The 20,767-nt window shown below is 44.0% G+C and overlaps 1 protein-coding gene across 2 annotated transcripts; it reads right to left on the bottom strand.

The window, feature by feature from the left end:
- Positions 1 to 286: 286 nt before the first annotated feature.
- On the bottom strand, positions 287 to 15,213 carry NUDT9 (nudix hydrolase 9). Of its 2 annotated transcripts, XM_078376505.1 has the most exons (10): positions 15,083 to 15,213; positions 11,724 to 12,006; positions 9,792 to 10,028; positions 9,215 to 9,310; positions 7,730 to 7,816; positions 6,813 to 6,924; positions 5,755 to 5,901; positions 5,040 to 5,124; positions 3,441 to 3,672; positions 287 to 1,042 (listed from the first exon to the last, which is right to left on the bottom strand). In XM_078376505.1, exons 2-9 carry the CDS (start codon positions 11,864 to 11,866, stop codon positions 3,479 to 3,481), a joined length of 1,101 nt encoding a protein of 366 aa, XP_078232631.1. In that variant the 5' UTR covers positions 11,867 to 12,006; positions 15,083 to 15,213; the 3' UTR covers positions 287 to 1,042; positions 3,441 to 3,478. The 2 variants fall into 2 exon arrangements, with proteins under 2 accessions (XP_078232631.1, XP_020667318.3); XM_020811659.3 differs by lacking the exon at positions 287 to 1,042 and having other exon boundaries at positions 1,225 to 3,672.
- Between the last annotated feature and the right edge of the window lie 5,554 nt (positions 15,214 to 20,767).

The raw sequence follows: 20,767 nt of genomic DNA, 5'->3' as shown, positions 1-20,767 counted from the left end.
GCTTCCGAGGGGCGGCTGCCCCTTCCGGTCCTCCAGTGGAGGCAGTTTAGGAATCGAGAGCAGTGGTTCCCAAGGTTAGGTCCTTAGATATCCTTGGACTACAGCTCCCAGAAGCCTTTGCCACCAGCTGGCCTGGCCAGGATTTCTGGGAGTTGTAGTCCGAGAACATCTGGGGAGCCCAAGATTGGGAACCCCTGGGTTCCAGTTAAATGTGAAAACTCAGATTGAAGCAGAAGCTTAGAGACAGCTTTTACCTGGAAAATAAATAAATATTAGCAAACCTGCAGGCAGGCAAGAAGGACCTTTATTAGGATTAACCCTAAATACATAGCAAGCAAAAAAGGGGGGGGGGGGGAATTAAAAGACAAAAACGTGGTGCCATCTTAAAGACTTACTGCTCTATTTTACTGTGAGATTTCAGGGATATCAACTAAACAGACTAAAGCTGGGGGTGGACATGTGAATTCAAATTATGCACTTGTCCAACAGAGAACATGGAGCAACATCAATACTGTGTGGTTCTACGCATGTATTCAGAATGAGCCCTACACTGAATTGAAGAGAGTTTATCAAACCAGTGCATGAGTGTCTGCACCCTTTGCAACACTTTTGTTATTGTTTAGTCAAGTCATGTCTGACTCTTTGTGACCCCAGGGACCAGAGCATGCCAGGCCCTCCTGTCTTCTACTGCCTCCCGGAGTGGGGTTAAATTCATGTTGGCCACTTCAATGATACTGTCCAACCATCTCATCCTCTGTCGTCCCCTTCTCCTCCTGCCTTCACACTTCTCCAACATCAGGGTCTTTTCCAGGGAGTCTTCTCTCTTCTCATCAGATGGCCAAAGGATTGGAGCCTCAGCTTCAGGATCTGTCCTTCCAGTGAGCACTCGGGGTTGATTTCCTTCAAAATGGATAGGTTTGTTCTCTTTGCAATCCAGGGGACTCAAGAGTCTCCTCCAGCACCACAATTCCAACACATCAATTCTTCGACGGTCAGCCTTCTTCATGGTCCAACACTTAGTTATAAGCAATCCTATAGGTATCTGATAAACAACAACATTCAGAGAGGACAAGACATGCCAGAAAATATGAGATCAGAATGGAGAATGGAATCATTTTTATGTGCTACAGAAAAGATTCGCAAGCTGACATGACAGCATTTTTTTTATAACGAACAGCAGCTGCAACTCTGATATGTTCAAAAAAGGGAAGCTAAGCATTGCAGTGTATGAACAATGAAAAGTTTATTGGTATACGAGGTTTACATTCTTGGTGGTTTGCTGCTAAACAACATTACTGGTCTGCATCAGAAGGGCTCCAAAGTCAAAATGACCCTCAAAGTAGCAAAGTAGCTTATGCCAGTTTACAAGTACTTTGGTACTGGAATCATAGCATTTTGAAGATTTTTAAACTGCTGGTGGTTTCAAACACGTTTATTGTATAACTCATATATGAAGGGCAGCTTCCCCTCTGATGCTTCTGGGACTCATTCGGTCAAACAATCAGTTTTGTGCAGTAGCTCATGCAGTGAAAGAAGCTCGGTCCGGAAACAGACCCAATGCAAACCAGCGGGTGCAAGAGTTCCCTGAATCTCTGGCTACATAAATCAAGAAAAACGCCAATACACTTTAATACTACATTCCAAAATACAGTTTGGGGTCAGTTTATGCTATCTATTTCTTTTTGGGTCATGGGTTCACTGTTGAAACATATGCTGCATTTTTCTTTGAACTGTACCTTAAGATCCTTTCTTCTCTACAAAGATAGGGTAAAATAAGAATAACAGGATTGTTCCTGCAACAAACCATTCTTGAGCCACTTGAAATACCAAAATGTTTTATTTGGCATATGATTTCCTGCACTTTAGTCCGTTTCGTGACATGCAAGGCTATATTCCAGGAAGGCATGTCCCCTCTTCTCCTCCCCAAAAAATCAGTTTTCAAGCGGCCACAAGACTCTTTGTCGTTTGTTGGCCCAACACACTACAGACTAAAACACACACCCCATTATTATAGAAATAATAATTGTTTTTGTAGTGCTTAATGGTGTATTGGCAGGTTGTATGATGAATGTGAAAGCAATTCGGATGCAGGCTCAGCGATTCATAGTGCAATTCTATGCACGTTTACATAACGGGGAGTCCCACACACTGCTCAGTGGGGCTTGATCGCAGGTTAAAGTGCATCCAGATGCAATGCTATTTCCTTTATTAACCAAGGATTATGGAAATAGTTATTAATTGTTCACGTGCATGGCTATTTCCTCAACATCGGATCAGTCTCAGCAAGTAAACGATACAGGCCTGAGAACTACAGCACAGAAGTCCCGGCTGCTTGGCTATGACAAAGCTTATGAAACACAACAGAGGAAGAAAAGTGATAACACAGTAAAAGGGACAGAATTAATGACAGTAGAACTTTTTCAGTGCCTTCAGAGTCAGCGCTTATGCAAACAGGAAAATATCTTCTGAGAATCGTGGTCACTTTTCCCTGGTGTGAATTTTAAATTGTAAAATGCCTCTGAACTACATTTTCGTTAGTCAAGAAAAATTGCACCATTAGACATAATGTATATGGAATATATTTATCTCAGAGATGATGATCATTGCTTTTTGAAGCTACAGCTTCCAGAATTTCTTGGTTAAAAAGAGATCGTATGCCCCACTTGAGTCGAAGAGGCAGATATTAGCCAAAATTCTATTATTTATGCCTGTCTGTGTCAGTCCATCAGGATAAATCTGAGCAGTACATTGCTGCCAGTTAAGAAGAGGTGTATTTCCTGCTTGTGCACCAGTTATGCGACGTGGTGGACAACTAGAAACACAAATGCCAAATTCTTAACAAGCAGAAATTCACTACTGAAATTCACACCTATAGGATTATGCCGCTATAGTTACTCAAATGGATCCTGACTGGTAGGCAAGGTGTCCACCAAGGTGTGTGGCTGCTCAAGCATGCAGTGCTGCACACCCCCTCGAGCATTTCAGCCCCTTTGGCTTCCAGTCCTACAGAACCCTGGGTGAGGGGCGGAGCGCCACCCAGCGGGGCTGAAAATTAGAGGAAACATTGCCAATAGGTATAAGGACCTCCCACTGAAATCAAGTGCTCTGATTTCATTCCACGTGGACTGTCTGTACTTTTTAGTTCTAAATCACATAAGACTAGAGATGGGCACAAACCGTTTATTTGCTGGTTCGTGCTGGTTTGTTTTTCAGCTGAATAGGTGTTCAACGCTTCCCAGCCCCACCTCCTCTGGCAGCCACCTACTCCGAGGCAGTGCCTGGAGGAGGCGGGGCAGGGAAGCCTGGGCAGGGCTGGGAAGCGCCAAACATCTGTGTCTGGCCAAAAAACAAACCGGCATGAAACACCAAACCAGGACTTTGTGCCCATCTCTACATAAGACCAGCAAACTCTCTTGCAAAATAACATTAACGCTGCATACCACTTCTGCAATTCCATTTGACGTATTTAGATTTCAGTTTACGCCTTGATCCCAGATCCATCCTTGCAACCAAGGTCCCGATCTTCGTTCCAGTGCGCTCCTCTTTTCTCTGCTACGATTCTGACAAAGTCAGCATGGTTGGCGTACAGTCTGAGTTTCTCACTAATGTCAACCCATTTTACCTTCCCAGCATCGTCTCCTGCTTCTAAGTGTAACTTATTCATTACTTCACCTGTTATGCACAGAGAAAGATGATGGTGTTAGTTTGACCACGGGCCCCTGTACTTTCTCCACGGCAACTTCCAATGGAAAGCACATTGTCCATTCCATGCAACCTCCAATGTGGCAGGATTTCTGGTTCATCATATATCCCAGATACGGCCCTGGGATCAAAACAACTTTGCATCCAATTTGGAAAACTGATTGATTCGTTGCTTGTACTTGTACCCCAAAAGTCAACATTATAAATGTCACAGTGTAATATGTCTTGTGCTGTTGTTCATCAGAGATTGTCTCTACCTAATTTTCAGACCTGCTAAGGACTAAATGATTTTCATTACATCCTGACACATAAAACCATAGAATTCAAGGAGGATGTACATTCTTTTTCACATGACTGTAGGTTCTGATAATTACATATAGTGTAACTGGCTTTTCCGATTCCCAGGATAACAGCTTTCAACTAAACATGACATCCAGTGTAGTGGTTGGATTACCAAACGGTGAATTCAAAAGACCTGGGTTCGAATTCCCCCCTTGGTCATAAACCACACTACAAGATTTTAGCCCATTGACAGTAAACATTAAGCAAGGGTTACCGTCAGGATGAAATGGGGAGGAGAAAGGCTATGTATGTCTCCTTGAGTTCACTGGCAGGAAGGTGGGTTCTAGCAATTATTTAGTGGCTATAAGTGTTAATCTCTCACATTAAAAAAACAGCAAGGGTCTTGTGACACCGTAACTACTTACACGTTAAAGCTGATGTCAAATCAAACCAATGTTAATCTTTTTGGTGCCACAAGATGCTCTGCTGCTTTTAACTCTTTTCACGCAATCATAAGCATGTCAGTGGAGAAAATAAGCACCTTCAACTGCCTGTTTTCTAGTAGCATAATAAATAGCAACTATCTCTAACAGCACTGGCAGGATGGATAGGTCAATGGATAAGGTCTCTAGCTGTGCAGCCAGAGGTTGGGAGTTCTATTCCCCACTGAGCCTCCTAGGAGAGGAACCAGCCTGGTTAGCCTTGGGCGAGCTGCACAGTCCCAGATCGCCCCTAGAGGAAAGGAATGGTAATGCACTTCTGAATAGGCTCTACCTGGAAAACCCCCAAAAGGGTCGATGGATAAGGTCTCTAGCTGTGCAGCCAGAGGTTGGGAGTTCTATTCCCCACTGAGCCTCCTAGGAGAGGAACCAGCCTGGTTAGCCTTGGGCGAGCTGCACAGTCCCAGATCGCCCCTAGAGGAAAGGAATGGTAATGCACTTCTGAATAGGCTCTACCTGGAAAACCCCCCAAAAGGGTCACCATCAGCCAGAATTGACTTGACAACACATCATTATCATCACCTCTAATAGCAAGAAAGGAGCATGGTTACTCACCAGTTTCATCATGGTAGTTCACCGCCTCTGTCTCCATCCAAGCGTTGTCAGTGTTACGAGGATCATCCACGTACCCCTTGTACACCTGGAAAGCCAAGGTGAAACAAGAAGGGTCAGGAGGGAAGAGGCTACTGCTAACTAACAAAGCACCTGCTTTATGTGTTTAAGGCCTGGTTCAATTCTCAACACCTCCAGGTAAAGGCTAAGAAAGGTTCCCCGCCCCCAAACCCTGAAGAACGGCTGCCACCAAACATCACGTCATTCCCACTACACCATTAAAGGCCACCAAGAATATTCTGGCCACTGGTTTAGTCTGGGAATCCAATTGATTAGTTCATTATACGTTGCTACCATTTTTGCTACTGAATACCTATTACTAAGAAACCAGTTATGTCCCTATATATTTAAAAATAAAGCAGGATTGTGTCATCCATGGGATCAAAACCCACAATTTCACTCATCCGCCGTCTGAAAATATTACATTAAAGGCACCAGAAATAAACATTTCCAACATATATTTACTACAACTGGTTATTAGAGGAAACCAGAGACGATGCTCTCTCTATAGTGTTTCTCTACCTGCACTTTTTGGTGTGGGTGGGCCATGGAACCCATCCCCGACAGACACTACGGTCCTTTCTGTGCTTTCCCTGACCGCCGTACACAATATTTTATGGGCTCACCAAATCTTAAGAGAAGAAAAGAAGTCGCTCACCACAAAGTGATCCTGGCTAAAAAGCTTGTTCAGCTGTCTCTCCATCTCTTCTTTCTCCGCCCCAGTTTTCTGTAAGGCGTTCAGGGCCTCCTCGCTGAATTCTCGCTTTAGTGCCGCAGACAACTTCTCTCCTGGGTCCACCATGCCCTGAAAAAAAGAAAGAAAGAAGAAGTAGCCATGTTCATCTCCGTTCAGGAGATGTATACTGTATTTCTTTGCCAACCCTAAAACCAAAAGGCAGCTTAAAAGGAGGAGGTTATGATCCCTGGAACAACAGTACGGGGAAGAACTGAGTTTACATCTTGTTCCTGCAAGACGTTATGAAATTTCTCAAAGGCAGCAGACGCATCTGCTGTGCAAGAATTCACAGGCTGCTACCAAGTTTCATTGTGTTCTCTGCTCTCGCTAGTCTCAGCTACAGTGGTGCCTCACTTTACGATTGCCCCGCATTATGACGAAACCGCATTACGATGATCTTTTTGCGATCGCAAAACGATGGTCTGAATTTTTTTTCACTTTGCGATGATCGGTTCCCTGCTTTGGGAACTGATTCTTTGCAAAATGACTATTTTCCAACAGCTGATCGGCGGTTTCAAAATGGCCGCCGGGTAAATAAAATGGCTCCCTGCTGTTTTCTGGGATGGATTCCTCTCAAGACAGCCACTGAAAATGGCTGCCCTATGGAGGATCTTCACTGGATGGTGAGTTTCCAGCCCATTGGAATGCATTGAAGGGGTTTCAATGCGTTTCAATGGGCTTTTTATTTTTGCATTACGACGTTTTCGTTCTACAGCACTTTCGCTGGAACGAATTAACGTCGTAATGCGAGGCACCACTGTATTATAACTTCCTGACTCAATGGGATTGCCGCACAGGCCAACTGACCTGTTCAGCAGCTGGTCCAGCCATTGGGATTAGCAACCGGATTTAAACTGCTGGTTAAATATTTTATTTGTCTTTCAAATGCTCAGCAAGGGAATGAACTGTGTAACATGCATGGATTGAGCTTTTGACCTTTCGTTCTCCTAAATAAATTCTGCCAATATTTCTCTCCTTACCCCTGGGATGGCCCATTCTCCACAGTCCCTTCTTTTAATGGCGATGAACTGCAAGATATTTTTCCCGGATCCTGAGTGAGCCATTTTATTCCCACTGCCATCTCTCTTCCATCTGTAAAAAGTGACAGGACAGGGGGAGAATGTCAGCCAGTAGCAGTGCCATCAGCTCCGTGTTTCCGTTCCCCTCTCCTACTGAAAGTCATTTGTTTATTGTTATCTTTGCTTCTGGGCCACAGTTTTCTAGATTTGGTTGTAACTACACAGGTGTAATTTCAGAGCAAAACTGGAAGTGAGAGGAGAAATCAGAGCACAGGAAGAATGCCAACAGAAGTCACACCGTGGCAGACCAGAATTTGGCATTACAGTTCAACTGATTCAGAGAACTGATTCAGAGAAGAACTGTACAAAAACGTGTTCTTCACCATGAAGAACTATGGTGGGTGTTGGTGATATAATCTGGAACAACTGCATCCAGATTTTTTAAAAAAATTGTTCCTAATAAGAATACGAACAAGTGGGTCCTAGATCAAATCAAGCGTCAATTATCTTTGGAGGCAAAAATGTAGAAACTGAGGCTGTCCTGCTTTGGGCAACATCACGAGAAGACAGGATTCTGGGAAAGGGAGGTGGGAAAGAGGAAGACCAAATACAAGATAGATTGACTCCCTAAATGAAGCCACAGGCTTGAGTTTACAAGAGGTGAGCAGGACAGTTCAGGACACGACATTTTGGAAAGCACTTATTTGCCATAAGTAGGGGGCAACTGACAGCGCATAACAAGAACCAATCAGAATAAGAATCACATCACAAGGGCAAGATCAGCTACTTTTAAATGCTCTTCATTCAAAGTACCAAACATTGAGCCATGTCTGTGTTTTCTCACTGCTAACGACACCATCAGACCTGACACTGCTTACCTGGTTATAACAGGGTCAGCGGCGTGATTTGGTCCCCATCGTCCCAGCAGACCTCGGCCTGTTATTCCTGTCCTGCCTGCAGGATTTCTGAAAAATAAATAAAATGCTTAGGAATATGTAGTTTGGATCCGGAGAGCTAAAGAACAAAAGGTACAGATGTCATAAAAGCTTTGGGCTTACATCTCTCGTTGACTCCCTCTCCTCACTTATCTCCAGTCCTTCTGGTGTGCCTAGGACATTCTTTGGAAGTTACACATTGAACAATATGTAATTTGGTATAGTTCTATCCAGAATGGAAAGACAAGCTTGTGGCATCTGAATTATTCAACGCAAATCATGCTATTACACAAATCATACAATCTGTGCCAACTGTAATTGGTAACTGCTTTGTTGCTTTTAAGATCAGAAGCATTAGATGGTTTATTTGCATCTTTTAAAACAGTCAGCCAGTCATTCTGTGCTTCCTGTTTGTGCATGTGCGTATCTTTTGCTTTTCAAAGGAAATTGACACTATTTTTAAAGAGATTTCCAGAAAAAATAGCCATGTGAGTCTGTCTCAACATGGTGGCAACAATAAAAGGGAAAGAAAAAAAGACAACATATTGCTGCCCTTCAGAAATGTAGAGTTACACTAAAAATAATCTGTTACTGAAATTTTTTTTATTTCTCACTCTTCCTCCTCTATTTTTGTGCAAAGACACTTCGCACACAAAGGATAATTTCTGCTAAACTATATGCCAAGATCAACGTCTTCTCTACCTGTCTCCTTCTCCCACACACCAGACAAACACACACATAACCGAGGCTTGAAAAATGTTAGAATGTCTCACCAGTCAGTAAAAAATTTCACCAGCCAACATAACCGGACTATAGCATTGCAATTTATGTTAACAAATTTAAACTAGACGCTTGTTCAGTTTTATTTCTACATAACAATGTGTACAAACCCAAAATAAACTGTATTACATGATTGGGAATCATTGATTTATACCCTCAGACTTGGGTTGTTTTATTACGTGCACGCCTGTGGGGTCATGAAGCTTATATTTTGAATGCCTTTCTTTTGAATGTCTCTAGCAAAAATAAAACTGGAGGCAAAAGCACCAGGCCTCTTAAGGATCCAGGGTTCCCTCTCACCCCAGGATGTGTCCTCATTCGGTTGAAATTGGGAGCAGGGAATCTCCATATTCTCCAGCATGGGACTACTCTACATTCTCCTGCAGACCTATATCTCTATGTACTGCTCGAACTCTCCTCTCCTGAGAAGAGGGCAGTTTTCCTTTTGCAATGGGAGTGGGGAGGGGAGGACTGCAGGATTAGAGAGAGAGAGAGAGACAGGCAGAGGGGAAGGAGGCAGGCAGGCAGGGAGCTGTGACTTGTCCAGCAGCATTTTTCACTCATCACAGATGAGCGGACGAGTGCATTTTTCAAGCCTTGCACATAACTTTATAATGTACTTATCAGTGCACAAAGACTAACGCATACCTGGGCCTTCCATTTTCCACCTTATAGATACCACTTTGGCTCTTCCTGTCTACTTCTCCATCCTTCTCATTGAATTTTGGAGAAAAGCCTTTTGTCCTTTTCAAGAAAGAAAGAAAAAACATGTTGAACGAGATTTTTATAAAATAATTTCACATTGATTTTCCTAGTCCTAAATATGGCTCTGTTCCAACGGAACTTATTTCCAAGCAAATGTGTGCAAGACCTGACAGAGCCATCCCAACAGTCAGCAAAGCACCCCCAACTGCTTCCGCTCACATTCATTCTGTTCTCCAAAATATCTATCGTGCTACCACTTCTGTACAAGGTGTGTACAGATTCTTTTCTTGACATTATGGAGGACAGGTCAAGTACCAGATGACTAGAGGAGAGCTAATACCCCAACCCTTTTAAAAAGGCAAAAAGGAGGAACCAGGGAACAAACTTCTTGTGTCTGATTCCATTCACAAGATTCTGCTTACCATTTCCATTTAACCCAACTAAAAGGAAAACAATTGTCTCTAAAGCAAACCCTCCCTTCTCTTTTTTTTAAACATGTTCCTCAATGAAGAATGCTCACCCAATCTCTGGATCAGCCCATTTAGGTCCTGCCAACACACTGGGTGCTGTGTATTCCACTGGGTTGTAATCTTCCCACTCAACTAGCCAGTCCACCTTGACATTGGGGACTTCGCTGCGACAGACCCTGGATCTGGGATAAGGGGATGTTCTAGCTTTGTTATGCACGTTTTCTGTTTGACCTTTACAGTGCGACATTTTAGCAGCGTCACGGCGGAACCAACGCTCTGAAGATGTGCTGTAAGGAAGCAGAGACACTTATGCACAAGTCAAAATCAAATGAAGTATATGAAGTTTATGAATGCGACATAGGACTGAGGAAGTCCTTGATGGCTTATCTATCAAGTATGTAATGGATTAACCAATACTGTCAGATATCTTATAATACTGCCAAATAGCTCCCCTTTGCATACTGCACATAGGGAGCCTCACGGCGTTGTTGTTAAACTGCAGTACTGCTGTGAAGACTGCTCACAACCTGAGTGTGATCCCAACAGGTTCAGGCACTTGACTTGATGGCATGTGATGAGGATGATTCAAAAACGACTTCAGCAGTCAAATAATGACTCAGCGAGCTGGGCTTGATTATCAATAGGGCTCTTTGTAGCTCTGTAGTTCTAAGATTACGATTCATTTCATGGCTTTACAGTGGATTTGAATCCAGGTTTCCCCAAGTCTTAGCCCAGAGGAAAGCAACTTCGAGAAGTCTGAGGACACATCTGCTCATCTCTGGACTTTGGAGGGCCACATTTGTTCCCACATGACACCCATCCGAAAAAGTTTCAAAGTTGTTGCTTTTAACTGAAAAGCTCCAAAGTTCTCCACAATAATGAATTTTTTAATTATTGGGGAGGAAATGCTGTGAGCCCAAACATATGGCAAATTTTCCTCCCTCTTCCCTAGAAAGTCCAAGAGGACTTTCTCAGTCAAGAGATACTGGGGAGGCTCCTTGCGACCTCTGAGGACATGCCTTGGAGACTGTGTCCTGGTCTGTGGGACTGGAAGCGGGAAACCAGCTGTTCTCACTGGAGTGCCGTCTCCCCCTCCCCTCTCTATAGAAAAAGGGGTATAGACTTCTCACGGGTCCCGTTCTCAAAAGACAGAGGCTACAGAAACAGACCCTCTGCCTATGAGAAGGAATGACGAAAGCTGACGGTTGGAGAAAGCGGGAAAGTATTGGTGGGACAGGAATGCAAACCCTCCGGTAGAGGCAGAGGCGGGGTTTGCGGATATAAAGGGAGGGAGAAGGGGAACTGCCCGCAGGTTGGGATTGGATATGGATGCAGGACCCATGGACGGGAAAATGGGAAAGGCTCCGCATACCAAAGGAAGAGGCAGATTATAGAAGGAGAGAAGTGACCCCAAGACCATCCTATTGGGATGAGACGGAGGCGAAGGAGTGGAGGAGAAAGTTAAGGGAAGAAAAGGATCGGGTTGAGAGGGAAAGAAGGGAGAGGATTGAATGGAGGGTGATGGAGACCCAGTTAAGGGGATACTCGTTGGGCCGTTGGCAGACCCTTACGCCCTCCAGGGAACCCATCTGGGTGGACCTCCAGGACGAGGACGCCGTACCCCTATTGGAAGGAGAACCCGAACCACTATTGAATCCTAATGTGGCAACAGACTGGCACTCTGTTGGGGGAAACCCCTTTAAAAATGAATGGAGGCCCCCCTCTGACCCGTTGTTAGGAAGTGATAAAAGTTGGAATGCGTTTGCAGATACTGGTTTCCTGTTAAATACGGCAATAAACGTTACTCCGATTTCCAAACCTCATTAACTCGACTCGTTTATTTGGTGGAGAAAGCAGAGCCACTTACAGAACCCCCTCACGAGGTCCATCACAACACCACACAGGCACCCACCGCGTTGAATCACCGATCTGTATATAAAGCAAAGGCACAGAAGCGTCCATCAGATCACGAGAGAAATTACCTGAAAGCAAAATTTCTGGCTGAGTGGAAGAACGGGTAGAAAAACTGGCGGGAAGAAGACCGAGGAGCGACAGCCGATAGAGTGACGCTAAGAGAGACCACAGTAACGGTGTGGGCCAAGAAAGCTTTTGACATCCATCCCATGCAGGGCGTTCACAAAGACCTGGATCCCTCGAGAGAGAGAGAAAGCACCACTAGCTGCGATGCGGCCTGGAAGCCGGCCGTGAGCAGATCAAGCAGGGAACATGTGAATGGGACACGTCCTGCCTTCTCTTCTCGGCTTCCTAGAAGACAAGAGTGAAAGTCGCTTACAGTTCATGCATCCAGTTATAGTTAAAACACACACATTCTATTTTAGATCTTCGACTGTCTTCTCTTTTTGAGCTTAAGTTGTTGCTTTTAAGTAAAACAAACCTTCTGTGCATGTAAAGAATTTTGCATTTTAATATTCATGTGTTGTGTAATATTGATTTTAGTATTACACACGACTTTAATACAGGCTACTTCTAAAAGTACTGTATAGAAATATATGAAACAAAATGTATTAGAATTGCAGGACACATCTGTCTGCTTATTCCAAAGCAAGTCCAATTGGTTCACTGAGTTGTATTCCCAAATAATGGCATATAAACCTGCACCTTAATTACTGGGTAGATTAGTGGATAGTTCTGTTTTGAAAGGAGTGACAAAAATTCTTGATTATAGCCAGCTTTTCCATTTACATATTTGGGGCTAGATGTTTTTCCCTAGAAGTATACTGCAATTTAACAAAAGCATTACGTCGATTTCCACCCAGACAGAACCTTGAGCTTCCATTTTATACCCTGCCTAACACTTCCTTGAGTAGGCAGTTAAGATCCACTAGCTTTACAAAAGACCCAGTACTAATAGAGATGACAATAATGTGTTGATATTACAGGGTAATCCTGCTGTCTGTATTTTCAGATTCAATCCATTGGGTGTTGTTGTTCTTGTTTAGTCCTGTCTGACTCTTCGTGACCCCATGGACCAGAGCATGCCAGGCCCTCCTGTCTTCTACTGCCTCCTCAAATTTGACCCAACTCCGGGAATCCATTGGGTAGGGGTAGTTTAAAAATGAGGATCTGACTTTCAAAATTTATTATTCCACAAGTAACCATGTAGAAAGCTGGCTGGATAGCTTGGAGGTTTAGGTCTCTGGCTGCAGATTCAGAAGTTGGGCGTTTGATTCCCCACTGGGCCTCCTGGAAGAAAAAACAGCCTGCAGGTGTACTGAGCAAGCTGCACAGCCCCACATGATGCCCCTCAAAAGCGAAGGTAATAGCAAACCACTTCTGACTATTCTCTACTGGAAAACCTGGAAAGGGTTGTTGTAAGTCAGAATCAGCACGATGGCACAGAGTTATTATTTTCTGACCATGTCGAGGCACATAAGAATCGTGCATGTCCAGATATGTCAAAAATTATTCCGGGAGGTTTGCTATTTCATGCACCTGCAACAAAAGGCTGCATTGACAAAAAATTGCTATTTTCTGTACCCAGAATTGAGGTCTTTTTTCTTTTTTCTTTTCTTCTTCTTCTTCTTCTTCTTTTTTTTTTGTTGCAAAGGGCCATGCAATTTTTCACATTTTTATTCCAGTTCTTGCAAAATGCATTGCTACAAAATATTAACCCTAGCCAAGACAAGCCTTTACCGTACTATACTGTATTCATTAAAGCCTGGTTTATGCACTTAAGTTCTTTCTTCCTGGCCAAGTGAAAACAAATGAACAAATTTTGTCAGGTGGGGGCAACACATATAAGCAAAAGACACCCCCACACTCCAAGTCTTTCACCTCTATATAGTGAAACTTATAGGGTTACACCTCATCTCATCATTTATGGGAAATCCAGGTTTTCCGTTATTCATCTGCTTTTATTTTCTAATTACCACCGCAAACAATTTAAACCAGATAGGACTGTTCCCTGATGATCAAGAGGCTCCTTCTTATCAATATTGAGTACTGTACACCAGTGGTCCCCAACCTTGGGCCTCCAGATGTTCTTGGACTTCAACTCCCAAAAATCCTGGTCAGTAGAGGTGGGGGTGTTGAAGGCTTCTGGAAGTTGTAGTCCAAGAACATCTGGAGGCCCGAGGTTGGGGACCACTGCTGTACATGGATGCCTTAGTTTACCTGAAATTCGGGTTTGTGAGCACTCTATTTTTCTATCTCTATGTTTGTCACATTCAGGGTCTTATGACTGAAGCCATGCCGTCGGGAGATTCCAGAGAGATACGGAAGTGTAGAGTAGCCTACTCCCTTTTCTGATGCTTGTTTTCCTTTGGGCGTCCCTGTTTAGGGATACCAACCAGGAACACAAACACACCTTTAGGGAGTGACTCCCCAGCTCTTCAGATGAGTCACAAAAGAAGAAGAAAAACAGATTTATTTCCTCTTTTAATAATTAAAAAAAATCAGATGGGCAAAGACGACAACACACAGCCAGCCTAGCTCCTGCTGGTTCTGCCTGAGCCATTTCAGGAACTTTAGCGTTTTTTTTTTTAGAAAGTAACTTTTCCCATCTCTGGGAAACAAAACAAAAAAGACACCTGTGGAGCTAGCTACTCAAGGGCCTGGAAACGTGGTTCTTTGTAAGACGACAGTTCCCAGAATCCCCCGCTGGCTGGAGGATTCTGGGAGTTGTACTCCCAAAAAAAGGAACTACTCCAAAGTTTCTGAGGCATTCTCTGGGGGAGAACTCGCACCCAAGCCTTGATGCTGCCTGGCCATTGGGGGGGGAGAGAGTAAGAGCCAGGCTCCTGAATGGAGCATCTGGGGGGACCCCAAATTTGGGGGATCGAGACCCCTTCTTGTTGCTCCAGGCGGGGGCCACCCTTTGCTCGCTCCTAGAAGGGGGAAAGCTGGGCAAGGTGGAACAACAGAGGGGTTTTTTTTTTGGGGGGGAGGAAGTGGGAGGGAGGACTAGAGAGAGGGGTTCAGGGGAATGGCTTTTTTGGGGGGGAAAGAGCATCAGTGGGGTGGAGAGGCAGGCCTGGGGTGTGTGTGTCCAGCATGCAAAATCCAGATGGGGGGCAACATGCAAGAGAGAGAGAGAGAGAGAGAGAAAGAGAGAGAGAGAGAGAGTGTCCAGCATGCAAAATTCAGAGGGGGGGCAGCATGCAAAATCCAGCCACAGCCCAGAACTGATCCAGGCTGCAAACCAAGACATTCTGGCCAGCAAGCATGGTTTTTTTTTTGGGGGGGGGTTGTTTTGTTTTGTTTTTTTGCTTTGTGCCTTTTAAAAATATATATATTTAAAAAAACCTTTTTAAAAAATAACAAAGAAAGACAGGTATTGATCCGCCAAGGGTTGGGGCGTCGTTTTTGGAAGCCGCCTTACCTGGGAGCAGCCCGAGGTCTTCTGCCTTCCTGATCCGTGGGAGTTTCGAGGGAGAGAGAAAGAGAGAGGGGGGGATTTTCTCCTTGTAACCTGGAAGAACACGTGATGATTACACGCCGTGTGAACCACAGAGTTTCCACAGATATACACGCAAACACACACACACAGGGCAGGTTTCTGGGTCCCTTTCGGCGAAGGCGCAACACCAGTGTTATTGAGGAAGTTTGCAACCAGAGCTTGCAAAAAAAATTTACTTTTCTGGGCGATCGCTCCCCAAATCCCCCCCACCTGGGAGGGTTGCAGGTTTTCGCCCCCCAAGAAGTCACGTGAAAGGGAGGAAAGAAATGCATGTCTAAAGGGGCTCAAGCGGTAGATGGGAGTCTTCGTGCTTGCAACCGTTTCTGACCGGCATAGTTGCAACGGAGCGATTTAATGTGCCAAACGTGCATTGCAAGTGATAATATGTGGAATAATGCAAGATGCTTTGCGAGGTGTGGTGGATAGGGACTAAGAATCAAGAGATCCGGGTTCAAATCCTTGCTCATCCACGGAAATTCATGGGAAGGGGGCAACTGGTAAAAAAACACTCCTTATATATTTCCCTGTTAGGGTCGCTATAAATTGGTTCTGACTTCAGGGCACATAGCATGATTAAAGCTTGAAATATACATAATATCTAGCCACAGCTTATGCCAGAACTGAGCTACCCTATTGTATTTCATTGACACCAGCTTGGTGGCCCCGTTTGACATCTCTCCAGAGGGACAATCTGGTGTTAGTCTGTTGAAGGCAAAGAAATAAACTCCTGGCACCTGAATTAATTTCTGTCCCACCTTTCAAAAAAAAACAAAAAACCAAGGTACTAAGATGATAACATTTTGCTTATGATTTTTTTTAAAAAAAAAGTCAAAATTAGCCGTGCAGATCATGCATAGAATAAGTAATCCCTCTGCTGGATGACTAAAAAAGTTAAAAGAGAGCTTTTGAGTTCTCTAGAAGTGCAGATTTGATAAAATTTGGGAGTTATGGGAAAGCCAAAAAAATAAAAAATCTGGCTAGATTTAGCAGCCGTGGTCCTTGAAAGCAGACAGCTGACCAAACAACCTGGATGTCCAATACGAAAAAGCACGCATCCAGGGCTCCGTTTGCAGCTTCTCTTTCCCCAGGCAGAGTTGGCAGCGTAGACAGATGTTTTGCTGGACTGTTTGCAGCTGGAATGCACCAGCTCAGGCCCATGAAACATAAAAGCCAGACATTTTGCCAAGGACGAGGGTGTGTGTGGCTTGTTGACTAAGAGAGAGGGTGCCCCATCCCTCAAATCTGAGGGTCTTGGCTTCCCATTGCACAGACCACGAGCCAGCTATGGGACTGAGTCTTCGGGCTTTCTGAAAGCTGCAGAATGGACCAAGAAGTCAAGAGGCTCGACCATGAATTCCGATGCCCTTAGTAGGGAAAAGAACTCCCAGCTCCGAGGAAAGGAGAGCTAATAGTCACTTCCAAAATGTCTTGCCGTTAACGATCCTGATCAGCTTTTGCAAACTCAGGGTTGTGGGTTCCTTTATTGGGTTGATCCGTCTCATCCTAGGTTCTCCTCTTTTCCTGCTTCTTTTCAAGGTTTTTGTTGCTGATGTATATGCCCGTCAAGTTGTAACCAAATTATAGCAGCCCTAACAAGGCTTCCAAAGTACAGTAAATGAGATATTTAATGAATGGTTTCACCAGTTCCACAACCCCAGCGAGCTTCCGTAGCTGAGCGGGGATTCGAACCCAGGCCTCCTGGGTCCTAGTCCGCCGCTCTTATCCACTGCAGTACACACCACACCGGGTATCCTTACATACATTTTCTTTTCCAAGTCTCGGTTCTTAATATAACCTCCTGGGCGCCAGGTGGCAGCAGAGAGTCATTTATCTAATAATCCAAGGCTGCATTCTATGGCCTACAGTGGAAACTTCCTGGATACTTTGTAGACTTCTAAATGGTAGAATCACATGTAATGCCGAACTTCCGAGTTCAGTATGGATTGAGGTTCTTGCTCTCCCTTCCATTGAAGAAAAGAGCATCTCCCATGAATAGGGACATCAAGGATTTTAGTGTAATTGTGATTGCAGTTCACCTGCCCCCAAACTCTGAACGGTTCTTTGCTGTTGGTCTGTCCACAACTGTAAGTAATGGGAATGTTTTTATTCTTTCACCTACAGATGTTTCAGAGTGAGTTACTGAGATTTTAAGGGCCAGTTCATGAGAAAGGGGTTACTTGTCATTATTCTCTTCTGTAGATTTCTGTACTTCTACTGCATACCAAGGGATTTATACCAGAAATTTAAAAATCTGCAACAGGTTTTGGGAATAGAAAGTCTATTCAGATGTGCAGTAGGGGTAAAGAAACCCTTGTCATGATCGGATGTGTTTGTAATTTTCAGTAGCATCCTATTCGGACATCGTAGTTTGTAATATCATTGCTGTAGATCTTATACTTGATTTAAAATTTCAGATCTTTGCAAAGTTTTCTGTGTTTGCAATGCCAGTTTAGAAAATAACCCTATAGAATCCAAGAGAATGGTAAACAATGTGGGAAAATATTTGTATGTACATATATGTATGTTTCTGGGCACAATTCAGACTGTTAGATTTGACCTACAAAACCCACAAAAGCTTGGGTCCAAGTATCTGAAAGACGGCACCTCCCTTGATAAGCCTTCTTGGGTGTTATGATCATCAGGGAAGGCCTTTCTCTCAGTCCCACCACCTTCAGACATGCATTTGGTGGGGACACAGGAGAAAGGGCTGCTCCCAGACTTTGGAACTCCCTCCCACTGGAAGCCAGCCTGGCCCCCTCTTTGCTGTCCTTCTGCAAGGAGGCCAAAACCTTTCTCTTCAGGCAAACTTCCCCTTAATGACTGGTGGTCTGAGAGGTGTTTTAAATGGGTTGCTGTGCTCTGTTGTTTTAAATGTGTTTTAATGTTGGTTTTATTTACCATTTCAGTATAACACTTGTTTAATTCCAGTACTTTGGCCATCCAATACTTTGGTCATGAGAAGAGAAGACTCCTTGGAAAAGACCTTGATGTTAGGAAAGTGTGAAGGCAAGAGGAGAAGGGGGCGACAGAGGATGAGATGGTTGGACAGGGTCAGTGAAGCGACCAACACAACTTTGACCCAACTCCTGGAGGCAGTGAAAGACAGGAGGGCCTGGCGTGCTCTGGTCCATGGGGTCACGAAGAGTCGGACACGACTAAACGACTAAACGAATGAACGAATTCCTTTTTTAATAATGGTATACTTACTGTTCTTAGCTTTCAAATGCTGTTTTACAATGTCAGCCGCCTTGGGTCCTTTTAAGGAGAAAGGTGGGATAAAAGTATTTCAAATTATTAAAATGTGCTGTGGTTGTTTCTGCCCATTCTTGTCAGTGACACCACAAGGTCACACAGTCCCCCACCCCATATAACCAGGAGCAACATGGTGGTCAAGGGGCCAGTTGTAGCAGGTTCGAATCTCCACTGGGCCTCCTTGACAGGGGCTGGACTGGATGATGCTGTTCTAAGGTGCTGCTGCTCCTGCTGAAATCTGCCTCAGACCTTTTGTGGAAAAAAGAAGAACAAAGCCGTGTTATGATGACCACTCCTACTGTGTTTCCCCGAAAATCAGACGGGGTCTTATATTAATTTTTGCTCGAAAAAAAAATGCATTAGGGCTTATTTTCAGGGGATGTTTTATTTTTTTTCATATACAGTGCTGCCTTCCAAGACAAGTGCCTCACAAGACAAAAAACTCGTAAGACAAATGGTTTTGGCAATGGGGTTGATGACTCGCAAGACAAATGATCCTATGGCCATGTTTCGCAAGAAGAATGTTTTCTGTTTTTTGTTCCTTCCTCATGTTTGCTGATTTTTAAATGTTTTTCTATGATGTTTAAAAAGTTAAAGTTTTTTGACTGAATTTTTAAAATCATCTGCACAATGTGTATGTCTTTAAAGAGCACTTAATAAACCCTTTGTAAACCAAATTTGACTTTTTTTGCCCATAGGAACACATTAATTACATTTCAATGCATTCCTATGGAAAAACGCATTTTGCAAGACAAGATTAACCGCAGAACGAATTAAATTCATCTTGCGAGGAACCACTGTACAACCATCTACATTTATTCAAATACAGCCATCTCATCTTTTTCTGGTGGCTGCACATGCGTGGAAGGCGGGGTTTCACTTAACTAGGGCTTACTTTTGGGGTAGGGCTTATATTACGAGCATCCTGAAAAATCACACTAGAGCTTATTTTCAGGCCAAGTCTTATTTTTGGGGAAACAGGGTCATGGTGACGGATCCTTTGAGAAACAGCTGGAGAATGTATCCTTCCCTTGTAGAAACTGGAGGAAACTGACCTTCCCATTTCACCTCCCACAAAGGATGGAGAAATTGGAAATAACATTTCCAGGCGATTCAAGGACCAGCCGTGGAGTTTACTTGTGTGTGAAGCGGGTGGAGGAAGAAGCTGTACAGGTCGATGGACCAAACAGGCACCAGATGGCACTCTTTTGCCAACAAGCCTTTTCCCACCAAGAGCTAGCCAAAAAACATTCTACCAAAAATAAAAGTTTTATATTGTGTCTATAGTGTTTGTAGGCACTTTCTGTTTGTTTCCGATAACGCATTTACACAACAGAAAGCTACCATTTTAGCGGCCATGCGTCCATCTTTAAGAAATATCGAATTTGTCATTTTTTGACCTTCTTAGATTTCTTCAGTGTTGTTCAGGGTGGCACAAATTCTAAAACAGCCTTTTGTTTAAAATCAAACAGGTCGTGCCCAGACAATGCTTCCAGTTCAGGGTGGTGGCAGTTCAAGGGGAGTCTTGGGAGCAGGAAACTTCTGTGAAGAATAGGTATTATGGACAGATCTGGCCAGGAGCAGGCGTTCTGATATGTACAGAGGTCCTAAACCGTTTAGGGCTTTGAATGTTATCATCATAACCTTAAATGCGATGCGGAAACGAACCGGTAGCAATGAATGGCGGCCAGAGTGGGGGAGATGTGCTGGAATTTCTTCACCCCAGTTATTAATCTGGTCACCAAATTTTGGATCAGTTGAAGTCTCAGCCTCAGCCTCAAAGGTAGCCCCACATAGAGAGCACTGCAGTAGTCTATTCTTGAGATTACGAGGGCATGAATCAGCGCTGTGAGTGCACCCACATCTAGATAGAAACGCAGCTGGGCAATCCTCCGAAGATGGAAATAGCTGTCACAGATACCATCTGGTTTTCTTTGGTGAGATCTGGTTTCCCAATCATGAGAGTCAGACATTGGCTGGGCCACTGCCAGACGCACTCCGGCCATGAGTTGTAATTTCTGTAAATACCGGGGAACGAATGTAGCAGTCGCTCTCTGCATTGCAGTACCGAGAACTCCCCCTGAATCTCCCGGCAGTGTGCTAGATTGCCCTCCTTGTAAGTACTGTGCTGTTTGCTTAATGACCATGCTTAGATTTTAATCAAAGATCTGCCAGGCCTGTTTGGGAAAAGCATAAGATTGTGCTTCCTAGCTTCTCCATGCTGGTACCGTTTGGGCTCTTGTCGTCAGAGGACTGGATGGAAACCCTTCACTGCTTATATTCATCACTTTTTGGGTTGGACCACATGGGCCAATCTCAGTAGAAGAATCACAAGCTGAGACAAGACCTGAGCTT

Source organism: Pogona vitticeps, chromosome 5, assembly GCF_051106095.1.
Source record: "Pogona vitticeps strain Pit_001003342236 chromosome 5, PviZW2.1, whole genome shotgun sequence".
NCBI lineage: Eukaryota > Metazoa > Chordata > Lepidosauria > Squamata > Agamidae > Pogona > Pogona vitticeps.
The sequence above is the reverse complement of the archived record's forward strand: the minus strand, read 5'-3'. Positions and strand labels throughout refer to the sequence as shown.